This window comes from Leuciscus leuciscus (assembly GCF_965113295.1).
Source record: "Leuciscus leuciscus genome assembly, chromosome: 3".
NCBI classification, from domain to species: Eukaryota; Metazoa; Chordata; class Actinopteri; order Cypriniformes; family Leuciscidae; genus Leuciscus; species Leuciscus leuciscus.
In genome coordinates this window covers 30,328,328-30,340,590 of record NC_138727.1, presented here as the reverse complement: position 1 = coordinate 30,340,590, position 12,263 = coordinate 30,328,328, and the positions used below count along the sequence as shown (strand labels likewise).

The following is a 12,263-nucleotide window of genomic DNA, read 5'->3' as shown; positions in this document are numbered from 1 at the left end:
AACTGGACTGAGCCTGGTTTCTCCCAAGGTTTTTTTTTTCTGTCACCTGATGTTGCCCCTGGCTTGCTTAGTTGGGGACACTTAATATTCAGTATATTATCAGTAACACACCACTGTTTTTTTTATTTTTTTTATTGCTGATTCGACTTCATTTCATTATTTGCTTAATTTATTTGCAACATTGACACCTTTATTGAACTGAACTGAATCAACTGACATCAGCTGAAAAATGACCCTGTTGTCTTTTTAGAGCTGCTCTACAGCTGAATTTGATCATGTTTGCATTATTGATCTTTATTTTTCTGTTTATCACTGTAAAGCTGCTTTGAAACAATCTTTATTGTGTAAAGCGCTATATAAATAAACGTGACTTGACAATTGAGAAACACCTAGAAAATGTATATATATATGTATATATACAGTATGTGTGTGTGTGTGTGTGTGTGTGTGTGTGTGTGTGTGTGTGTGTGTGTGTGTGTGTGTGTGTGTGTGTGTGTGTGTGTGTGTGTGTGTGTGTGTGTGTGTGTGTGTGTGTGTGTGTGTGTGTGTGTGTGTGTGTGTGTGTGTGTGTGTAGATATTGATGCCAGTATGCCATACCAAAGACTTTGGCCACTTGTTTGTTTTCTTGACTTTCTTGACCATTATTCTGTAACTGAAAGAATCAAGAAGCAAATTAGAGACCAATACCGTGTGAACAATGTTTTATTGTGGTAAAAACAGCTGTAGTAAATTATGATAGGCTACTTGGTATAGAACACACTTGCATTTGCATACACACAAAACAATAACCTCACTCTCAAAAAAGTTCTCATTTGATGTTAGCACATTTTAAGTACACATTTTGTTTAGTTAAGAGTAAAAGTTAAGAATCTGAATCTACTGTGTGCTCAGGTTGTTGATGGAAGCCCTTTATTGAGTGTTCTTGATCACATGTAAGGCTATGATCTTTGATGCCAGTAGAGCCTCATTACAGGCCTGAGGGATAAAGCTGGGAGGAAGAAGAAACCCATATCGACCACGATCCTGAAGCTCAAAGGTGAAGGAATATTTTATCCCAAGATTATACGCCCAGTCATCAGAGCCTCCTGGGGCTAAATCTTGTGAAAGAAAAACAAAAGTATTAACATAACAAAAAAACAGGCAAAAGTTCAAATACAGTTATCAATAAAATATTTGTATTCTAAGAACAGCAGAAAGCTTACAAATGGTTTTTGCACCCGGACCATATTTATAGATATTCCTGTAGTATCTGCGTATTTTTGTTGAAGCTTCCTTAACAAGTTCAAACTGTCAGAAAGAAGTTATAGAAGTTTAAAAAAACAAAACATTCTTTTTACTTGTATTATTTACTAGAATGACCCACCACAAACACAAACGTTCATGCATTAACTTCATCACACACCAACTCATTGTGGTTTGGAGCCTCATCATAGGAACAGGAGTAAGGAAACAGAAGCATCTGAGAATAGGAGTGAATGGAGAGGTACAGTTTGACTGTGTCCTTATGTGAGCGCAGGAACTGGGCCACGGCCTGAGTCTCTGGTTCAGACTCTGGGAACTGACCGCAATATGTAGGATCACATGGATTACTGGAGGCACCCGTTGCTTTAGAACAGAGTGGAAGAATTAAACCAGGAGTAATATCAATTCAGAACAGAAATATATTTTTTGAGAAAAAAGTAAAATTATAACAGTCGTTTTTAATGAAGGTTTAGTATTTGGAACTCACTGCACCAGTTTGCATCAAAATTTCTGTTCAAATCGGCTCCAGCACACTCGCTGTCTTTGTTAACAGAACGGTTTTTCCTCCACATACGATCCTTGTTGTTAAATGAGAAATGGTAAAGTTGCTCAAGATAAGATTAATGTCATAAGGATTTTTTTCGAATAAGTAATTAATAATATGCACTGGAAATAATAATAATTTTAACATATTACTGTTGTCCATGTGTACTTGTATCCATCTGGGTTCATGACTGTCAAGACGTAAATGTCCATGTTGTTCAGCATCTCTGTGATTTCAGTGTTCTGGTTGTAAAATTCTATTGCCTGGCAAAACAAAAACAAAAACCCCCAAAAAAGAAAAAAACAACTTTCCATTAGATTTCCCATAATTGCTCTAATAATCAGTAATAACAATTACTGGCCATGAAAGCTTGTAAAGATGTATTTCTCAATCTGCTGTATGTCAAGGTCAAATAAAGGCACAGAACCACATTGTCAAGCAAGGTAATCCATTATAAAAAATGTGAAAAATATATCCACCGAATGGAGCGGCAGGACAAGAGGGGAAACTATGAGAGTTGCTGCATTGGTTCTGTTGCTGAAATGGCACAAACTCAAGGCACCAGCAATATCTACGGAGAGAGACCAAGTTTTTTCTGGAGTTTAATTTTAGCGGGAAGAATTGGGAAGCATACTGGCATAATGATCAGTGTGGATTGAGCCAAATATATGCAAAGCAATTGAAATGTGAACAGAAATGATTTAGAATTTTAGAAATGAATGTTGAACAACATTCCAATCAACCAATCAATCAACCAAACGAAGTTCACAGTCTATGTCAAGTGTAGACTTACAACCAGGGTTAGGGGCTTTTACATCAGTGTTATTCACCTACACTGTAAAAAAAAATTACATCCCCAAGTCAAAAATTTCAAGTGACCGATAACATCAAAATTTTTCAATTAGTCTGACGTATTATTTCTCATTGAGCCAATGTTAACAGACTATTGCAACAAGAATTTCACTTGGGCCAATTGAAAAATTTAGATGTTATCGGTCACTTGAAATTTTTGATTTGGGAGGGTTAGAATTTTTTTACAGTGTATCATTTCCCTCTGATTTTACGGAAAAGTTAGGTTTAGGGGTTGGGATAGGGGGTGAACATGTTTTCACAAACTAAAACATGTTCCTGGATCAACATCCTTGTTGATACAACATTCCAATCAACCAATAAGATCTGAGGGATAGGTTTACAGTTAATGTCAAGTTTAGGCTTACAACAAGGGTTAGGTGCTTCCACATCAGTGTTATACACCTATCATTTCCCTCAGATTTTAGGGATACGTTATAGGTTTAGATTTAGGGGTAAGGATAGGGTTAGAACTATGTTTTTGGACAGGATTGTTGTTCCAGGATTAACAAAAGACGTTGATCCAGGAACATGTCTTACTTAGCAAAATCACAGTGACTCTGAGGGTGAAGAAAAGCATGACACAGACAGCTTAGGTTAAGGCTTAAGCTATAATGCTGAAAGGAGATTGAACACTTTATACTAACATATTTGACAAACCACATGCAAAAGGCTGGAGCAATCCACTCCCGTGCATGAATCCCACAGTCCAACCACATGGCCCTCTTCACCTCATCTCTCCTGCCTGACAGCTGCAGCATGAAGACAGACAACCAGACTATAGTCATCATTTAAATTGTGGATGTGTCTGTAATGTGTCTGAAAAATGTATTCAAAGAACACTCAGATCTCTAGTAAATCGATCCTTAATACAATGAGTGTACCTTTATAACATAAAGTGGCCGCTTCTCAGAAGATGACCCAATAAGAATAACTTTCACCATGTCTGAATGATCTTGGTTGGTCTTATTTATCCAGTAATAGATCTGAGAGAAAAAAGTTGGTCAAATTGTCAGGTTCAGTTAAATGAATGCAAAGGTTGAGGTACATTTTCAAATTTTTGTCAATTTACATCTTCTAAGGAATGATATCTCTCGTAGAACACGCCTCCACTCCGGGGATCTGATGTATCGTTTCTGGTCTGCATCTCCACCAGTGCTGGTGTGTTTTCCAAAAGAACTCTGAACAAATATCAAAAACCAGATTTGAGTCTTAAAAATCAATCAGTTGCTTTTTAACATGCAGGCATCAGATACATTCTGAACATAATAGCCTGTCCTATAAATGCAAACACTCATTTAAATAATCATAAAAAATAAACTAAAAAGTTACCTTAAAGGTTCATTATATAATAATCCACAATCCAACAAACTGAACAGATTTGCATACCTATAAGTAATGCCATGTTTGCGTAGAAGTTCAGTGACAAACTCCACACTTGTTGACTGAATGTAAAGGTGAACCTCAGTATTTGTTGTAATGTAACTGGGCGAAGCAGGTTGCCACAATACTGTCTGAACAAGCACAGAACATAAGTTTACATGTCAGCTGAAACTCACAGGTTAATAAACCAAATAAATCAAATAAATTGGCAATAAATAACCTCTCACCTCATTGTGACTTGTCATGTTCCGCACTGTGTCCACATGTTCCTGTGTGGATACAGTGATGGACAAAACCTGGTCACTGTGCATGAATAGGGAAACAGCAGCAATCGTTTTAATTGTTATGTAGGATATGCAGATGAAGGGGCAATAGTGTTGAGAAAAAGGGTTAGTTAGGGTTAGGGTTAGGGTTAGGGTTAGGGTTAGGGTTAGGGTTAGGTTAGGTAAGGGTTAGGTTAAGCACACAAGTACTTTATAGAACAATATGGATACATAATTATTCACAATAACCACTTCAGCAAAGGATGTGATTTCTGTTAATTTAAAACATTTTGATGCCATAACATCATAACAAAGTTATTCATAGCCTACTTGTATTTTAACAGTAATCCATCAGAGCTACAATGTTTGTATATCCACATTTAATAGATGAACGCACATTCAAGAAAATATTTTTAAATGTTGAATAAAAAAAATTGCATTGGAACATATATTGGTGAGATGCTTCTTCTTTTTTTTTCAGTAAGAAGCATAATTGTTTACAGGGAGATTTCACATGAATTACAATAAACAATTATAAAACACTATGAAAACCTCTTAGCTTACTAAATGTTGACATATTACAGAGCTTTTTGGTACTAGGTGTTGCTACAGCCAAGAACTCAATTCATAATAATATAACTGTATACTGCATTCATTATTTATTTTTAAAAAGAAGAAGAAGAAGAAGAAGAAGAAAAGAATTGACTTACTGTTCCGATTTGCAGATACATTTCTCAAGAAAGATGTTAAAACATATCAAGCAAGCCAGTGGTATAAGGGGCCTCATTTTTTTTTTTGTTCTGTCACCAAATAGTTTGTGCAATAATGTAGACACGGTAAGAGGTCAGTATTGATCTAGAACTGTTTGTTTGCTGTTAAAATGTACTTTGAATTGGCTTGGTGCAGCCTATTTCAAATGTTTGTAAAATGTTTATAAGAACTGCATTTTTTATTTTTTTATTTTATTATGATATGAAAACAAATGGTGTCATCATTCAATCTTAAAAGTACATTTGAACATTTCTTGCCTGAGATGAGCAAAACATGTAGGGTAGAAGTCAACCATAAATCTTACCACTAGGTGGCAGATTTTGACAACAGGACGCTGAAACGAAACTGATGATGTACTGTAGGCTCCAGTGCAGTAGGTGGCAGAAAAGCAGTTTAACAACCGCAATTAAACACCGAAAAAGTGAAAAACAACAGCCGACCAGTGGTAAGCATTTCCGGGTTCTGACGAGTGATGTGTTGTCATTTTGGTAAAGATGTCAGCGCACGATCACCTGTCTCTCTGTCTGTGCGATTTAATCAGGTAATCATTTTAAAGTATTTATTCATTTTTATAGATTGTGCAAGCTTGTGTCGAATAAGTGAAATCCAGCGAGCTGCTGTTACAGTACGAATGTATATCAAAATTATCTTTGTCGGTTTATTTTCTGTTTAGAATGAATGGATGGATACATTTATATGTATTTTTGAAACATTAAAACACAGTGGTGGATGCTAATCTGTAGTTTCGTATAATTGCAATACTTCACTTTAAAGTCACTTTAAACCCAAGTTTGATCACCCATATTTATATGATGATAATAATAATAATAATAATAAAAATCCCAAATTGTTCAGCCCATAACAAGTGGCTTATTAATCAGTACAAATTATGTTAGAGGATGTATAGGAAATCTATAACATAATTCGTTAGAATTAGTTTTGTGATCATGTCTATGCACTAACTTTTTATTAGGAAACCTTTTGTATGCCAATTGCTATTACTGGGAAAGATGGATTATTGTATATGTGACTTTTGCCTTCCACAGGTTATTGTGGACACTGCTGTTACCATGCTTCTATCTGAGTCTTGTCCTGACAGCCATCCTCTTCCTCTTCATCATGGGGGTGAGAGCCTGGCTGCAGATGAAGAGGAAGACCAGGAGAGCTCAGGATGGCCGGCCTGCCGTGGCCTTCTTCCACCCATACTGCAATGCGGGAGGAGGAGGAGAGAGGGTGCTGTGGTGTGCTTTACGTGCTCTTCAAAACAGGTCAGCTATATCAGCTCTTTTAGAGTGGGCCATTTATTTGACCAGGCATTTATGGGTCAGTGACGAATAAGGAGTGGAAGCACAAAAAAAAAAAGCACTAAAGCTATAATTTAAATATTTGTTAACTATATTGAAACTGTTATATTTTTAAGCTTGTATTCTATTTTTTAGTTACACATTTTATTGTATGGTTGTTTGAATTTAGTCATTGAAAATGTCATACAGAATTACATATTTATAGTAATTCCATATGATGATGATAACTTCTACCAGATCAAAAGCTAAGGATGGTAATTATTCAGACGATTTCTTGTAAAGTCTTAGAATGATCATGTATGACTGCAGTGTTCTCAACATAATATGGATCTTTTAAACCGGCCCATTAGTTGGTTGTCCATGGAAAACTATACCACCACTTTCAAAAAACATGACGTTTATGCACTTAAATTCAACTTAATATCGTATTTCAAGTGAAATATAAAACATAATTTAATGATGTCCTGTACGTGACGTGGAAAGGAAACTTGCACCACAGTGTATTTGGTTCCAAAAAAAAAAAGGAGCAAAAATTCTGAACAGAGCCTAAAGGGTTAGTTCACCCAAAAATGAAACTTCTGTCAGTAATCACTCACCCTCATGTTGTTCCAATCCCATAGACTTTTGTTCATCTTCGGAACACAAATTAAGATATTTTTGATGAAATCTGAGAGCTGTCTGACTCCTTCATAGGATTCTAGGCAATTTCATTCTGCCGGTCCAGAAAAGTTAGTAAAGACATTGTTAAAATAACTAACTTTTCTGGACCGGCAGAATGAAATTGAACTTTCTTCAGAATAAACTTTCTGTAATTTGTCATCATAATTAATCAGGATGAAACCTGCCCTAGAATGTCTGTTATCCTGGATGACATTGAAAGGATAATAGTGTAGCGATAAAAGTCTTTCAAGTATTACAATTAAATTAAATGTATATCATTAATTTATGAAATAATTTCTAGATCACTGTGATTGTTTTTTTGGATCAACATGGCTGGGCTTTAGCAGCAGCTTATTACATAATGAAAGACTACTCATGATTTCAGGATTCATACCTTTTTTATTCCCGTATATTCACATAGGTACCCAGATGTTTCCTTCGTGGTCTACACAGGTGATCAGGGCGTGACAGCAGAAGAGATTTTAGATGGAGCACGGCGGCGCTTCAACATCAGACTCCCCCGAGCTGTTAAGTTTGTCTTCTTGAAACATCGTCTCCTGGTGGAGTCAAAACTCTACCCACACTTCACCCTTCTGGGGCAGAGCGTGGGCTCCATCTTCCTGGGGTGGGAGGCATTGACTGAGTTTGTTCCAGACATCTACATCGACTCAATGGGCTATGCCTTCACCTTACCTGTGTTCCGTTATCTGGGTGGATGTCATGTGGGAAGCTATGTGCACTACCCAACCATCAGCACTGATATGCTGTCTGTGGTTCGAGAAAGAAACCCAAGGTTAGTCATTAATGTTACTGAATTTAAGTGATTCCACAGTTGAATTTTTAATGATTCAAAACTTGGCTGATGTTGGGGTTAAAAGAACTCCATTATGACCTTATGCTAGTTCAAAAATGACCCTATTTGCATTGTTAATGAACTTATTTTTTTGTATTATGAATTAGTGCAGTAGTTCTGAACCTCAACTTACAACTTATATATTTTTTTCATTTAAAATAAGTATTAAAAGGAAGCCTAATTTTCAAAGTGTGATTCTAGACCTGGAAAAGCTATGCAAATAAAATCTTAAAATTCCATGCCCATTTTTAAAATAATTATATATTTTTTTTAATAATTATGCTAAAGCTCTAAAATATTTTATTGGTTTGAAATTGTGGTACAAAAAATAAAAATCATTATCCTTAATCCTTATCCAGTAAATTACGAACGACTTGAACAGTCATGTAAATTGTTTGTTATTTCACAATATTACTGTTTTACTGTATTTTTGATCAAATAAATGCAGCCATGGTGGGTAGAAGAGACTTTTTTTCTTTTGATTGATAGTGTATATTATTGGCTTATATAAATTTGCAATTACATTTGTGCATTCTAGGTTCAATAATGCTGACTACATCTCCAGTAACCCTGTACTGAGTGCCATCAAAGTGATTTACTACTGTGTCTTCGCACTGCTGTACGGTCTAGCCGGCTCCTGTAGTGAAGTGGTCATGGTAAATTCCACCTGGACATTAGGTCACATTCTGGCTCTGTGGCGCGCTCCTAACCGCACGAATGTGGTCTACCCACCATGTGACGTTCGGGCCTTCCTGGACATCCCTATTGGAGAAGAGGATGAAGAGAAAGAAGCCAAGAAGTGTCACTGTGTGGTCTCGGTGGGTCAGTTCCGGCCTGAAAAAGACCATCAGCTGCAGATCAGGGCTTTTAGAAAACTTCTGGACAGGAAGGGGGCGGAGCCTGCGGGTCGAGAGATCGTGAAGCTGGTGTTGATTGGTGGATGTCGTAACCAGGAAGATGAAGACCGAGTTCTGATGCTGAGGGGATTGTGTCAGGAGCTGGGCATAGCAGATAGGGTGGAGTTTAAACTTAATATCCCGTTTGAGGAACTGAAGAAAGATTTAACAGATGCCACGATTGGGTTGCACACAATGTGGAATGAACATTTCGGTATTGGTAAGATAACAAATATCATGCTCTCAACAAGTTCTTTCTCAAAACAATAGATAGATGTACTTTGTGGAACAAGTAACTAAATAATCAATGTTTGTATAAGTGTAAGTAAAATGTATAAGTCTATTAAATGTACATATATTTAAATTTTCAACCAGATATTACATTTATTATGAAACTATTTTTGTAACGCTTTTCAAGGTTTCATTTGTTAGCATTATTAGTTAACATGAACTAATAATGAACAAAAGTTTTACTGCATTTCGTAATCTTAGTTAATGTTAATCTCAACATTCACTAAGACATTTTTAAGGTAAAAAGTTGTATCTGTCAACATTAGTTACATGAACATTTTTATTAACTAACGTTAACACGGTTAATATACGTTTCAGTGTTAGTTAATGTGAGATAATGCATTAACTAATGTTAAAAGCGAGAAGCATAGTTTCTTTACAGTAATGCATTTACATAACTGTTACACTGAGAACACTCATCTTCTCCGCAGGTGTAGTGGAGTGTATGGCTGCAGGAACAATCATTCTGGCTCACAAATCCGGTGGTCCGAAGTTGGACATTGTAGTTCCCTATGATGGCGGTCCAACCGGCTTCCTGGCAGATGATGAAGACACCTATGCAGACGCCATGGAACGAATCCTTTCTATGACTCCTGCGGCTCGGTTAGAGATCCGACACCGGGCCCGTCTGTCCGTCACCCGCTTCTCAGACCAGGAGTTTGAAGGTTCATTTCTTGCAGCCGTGGAGCCTCTAATGTCAACACTGAGACTATGAGAGCGATGGAGGAGGAGGTCATGGTACTCTCACCGTGTCTCTATCCTGACGGACTATAGTGAATCAGCCCGATATAGTTCAGTCTAGTTCACAAGCTTGTGCTGGCCCCATAGTGCTGACTATGAATCATTCCATGTCTAGAGCAGAAGTGAGCAATTCATACTGACCTGTCTTGTGAACATTTGCTCTTTATTTAAAAAACATCCCTAAAGTAAGGGATGCATCATGGGAAAAGCTGGTTCTGGTGAGATGCCACCTTCTGCTAGCTTAAAGGCAAGAGTGACATTGAATGAAAGAGTTACACACTGCAGATGAACAGAAAGCTGCTGATTTAGTTTTAATTTAAAACGCATGCTGTTTTGTCTAATCTGTTTTATGTACATTATATATGATCAATATTTTGTTTCTTTATAATTGCAATAGGTTTGTTTTGTTTTGTTGTAACAGGTTTCAGAGAGTTACAAATAAGAGTTCAAAAATGTGATATTTCTCTTGGAAGGATGAAACATTATACTAGCTTTATGTTGATTGATCTTTTCTTACAATAAATGATATATGAATGGTGGTCTGGAAATATAACAAGATGTTTTCCCACATCATTTTTAGTAGCAATATTTCTGTTAATACACATTGGACAGCTGTGATCAATTCTTAGCATTGTCACATGCAGCTGTCCAACCTCCTGTAACAAATAAGAATTCTTTTTACAATATAACTGCTATACAGAAAAGGCATCCCAGGAGCACAGATTCTGGGTAAGGTAAACAGTGTGTGTCTGGCTAGACTAGATAGGAAAGCGACCGAGAGGGGCCAAATTCAACAGGGCATAGTACCCAGGGACAGGAGGAGGGAACTGAGAGTATTTAAACAGAATTCTTTAGCTTTTAAAATCTGAATGTTCCTCTAGATAATTCATATTTAGGTTTAGGAAGGTTTCTCATGATAAAGACGCCTCATCCACCTGCAGTAATCTGATTCATCTCATGTTTTAAAGTTGATTATGCTCTATTGAAATGTATTTGACAATTGGTTGATGAATATTGATACTGACTCGTAGGAAGAAATCGTTGTTTAACTACATAGCGTTTAGTATATCTGTATTAAACATTACAGAGAATTAACACTTATAAACCCAATATTTTCTGGTAATCACCACTGGAGTAGCACAATAGAAACCAGTGAGAAAATGGAGACAGTTTTTACTAACACCTGAACATCAGTGATTAAAAATGTAAGAATGCTTCAAGCAACAAGGGGATTTTTCAAAAATCAGGGGAAGTGCAGACAGTCCACTAATACTCTAATGAGAGTTGACATGTAGTTGCAAAGTTATTTAAAGTGAAAAGGGACCATCAAAATAAAGTGTTACCAATGTATGATTTTAATTTATAATTTAATATTTATTATATCATTTTTTAATTGCAATCTTTGGCCAAAGCAATAGCTTGATATTTCTGCCTTTTACATTTTTGCTGTTTCCTAATTCTATAATAAGCTGTTAATGACAAATTCCATTGTAACTACACATATAGTTTAGCAACACCTTCATTATTGGGACATGGTGTCACAAACTGTGGCAAAATGAACTTTGAACATAAGTTTCATTATTCCTGAACAATAACTGTGTAAAAGTTCAAAAATGTTGTTTGACAGACTGTAAGGTCAGTGCCTTCACAGAAATGGACTTTTATTCATATTTATCAGGGTTGGATGTTTTTTTAAAGTAAGCTGTAACATATTTGATGATTCATGAACCTGATCTATCACCAAATTAACTTGTCAAGCCTTCACTGACCATTTCTCTTCGTCTCTTGATAATAGGAGTTCGAAACTACTAATTGTTAAGAAAGCAGATTTCATTCTGGCTTATGACAAAATTAGACATCTGTTCGCTGTTCATCATTCTGCTCATTTCACTGTCAAGAAAATATCTTGATCTCATGCATCATTAAATCTTCAATTTCTCACTCCCCAGTATGTTCTTGTCTGTAATTATTTACTAGCCACATAGTCCTCTAGACAGCGTTATGGATGAACTGGACACTCCTCTGTTCAGCTCCCCTTTGACCTACAAAATAGAAAGGCAACTGTGAAAAGTCAGACTGTGATCACAAGAGGCCTGCTATGGTTACTTTGCAATAATCTATTGCATTTCACTTTTCCAAGAGTAGGGGGCAAATCAGCAGTTTTAGTTATTGTTTAGAAAGAAGTGTAACAGAAATGTGTTTCTTGCAATGTCAAACATATCACAGAATATAAACCAATCTATATGCATAATACTGAAAAGCATAATAATAAAATAAATAAACAAGAATCAACTATTTAAATAAAATATATCCATCATGCAGAAACGTCTGTAACGTTGCATTACTGTAAATTATAAGGTGACTCATATTTTTACCCAGAAAAACGATTTTTTATAGCATTTTAAAGTAGTTTTATGCATTTAAATATAATTGTCACTTAATACATTATAAATGAATTAATAAAC

The 12,263-nt window shown here is 36.1% G+C and overlaps 2 protein-coding genes and 1 long non-coding RNA gene across 3 annotated transcripts in view; 2 read left to right on the top strand and 1 right to left on the bottom strand.

Annotated features, from left to right (window-relative positions):
* Positions 1 to 12,263, top strand: part of LOC309495675 — a 295,015-nt gene that overhangs the window by 256,673 nt on the left and 26,079 nt on the right. The gene's annotated exons all lie outside the window — the stretch shown is intronic.
* Positions 688 to 5,128, bottom strand: cpb2 (carboxypeptidase B2 (plasma)). Its single transcript, XM_082165410.1, has 11 exons — positions 4,993 to 5,128; positions 4,247 to 4,322; positions 4,026 to 4,150; positions 3,709 to 3,817; positions 3,521 to 3,622; positions 3,284 to 3,388; positions 1,940 to 2,050; positions 1,731 to 1,821; positions 1,404 to 1,606; positions 1,204 to 1,288; positions 688 to 1,098 (listed from the first exon to the last, which is right to left on the bottom strand). The coding sequence occupies exons 1-11, from the start codon at positions 5,067 to 5,069 to the stop codon at positions 911 to 913; spliced, it is 1,272 nt and encodes a 423-aa protein (XP_082021536.1). The 5' UTR covers positions 5,070 to 5,128; the 3' UTR covers positions 688 to 910.
* alg11 (ALG11 alpha-1,2-mannosyltransferase) lies at positions 5,479 to 11,749 on the top strand. Its single transcript, XM_082165016.1, has 5 exons — positions 5,479 to 5,594; positions 6,100 to 6,321; positions 7,439 to 7,810; positions 8,409 to 8,986; positions 9,489 to 11,749. Exons 1-5 carry the CDS (start codon positions 5,548 to 5,550, stop codon positions 9,770 to 9,772), a joined length of 1,503 nt encoding a protein of 500 aa, XP_082021142.1. The 5' UTR covers positions 5,479 to 5,547; the 3' UTR covers positions 9,773 to 11,749.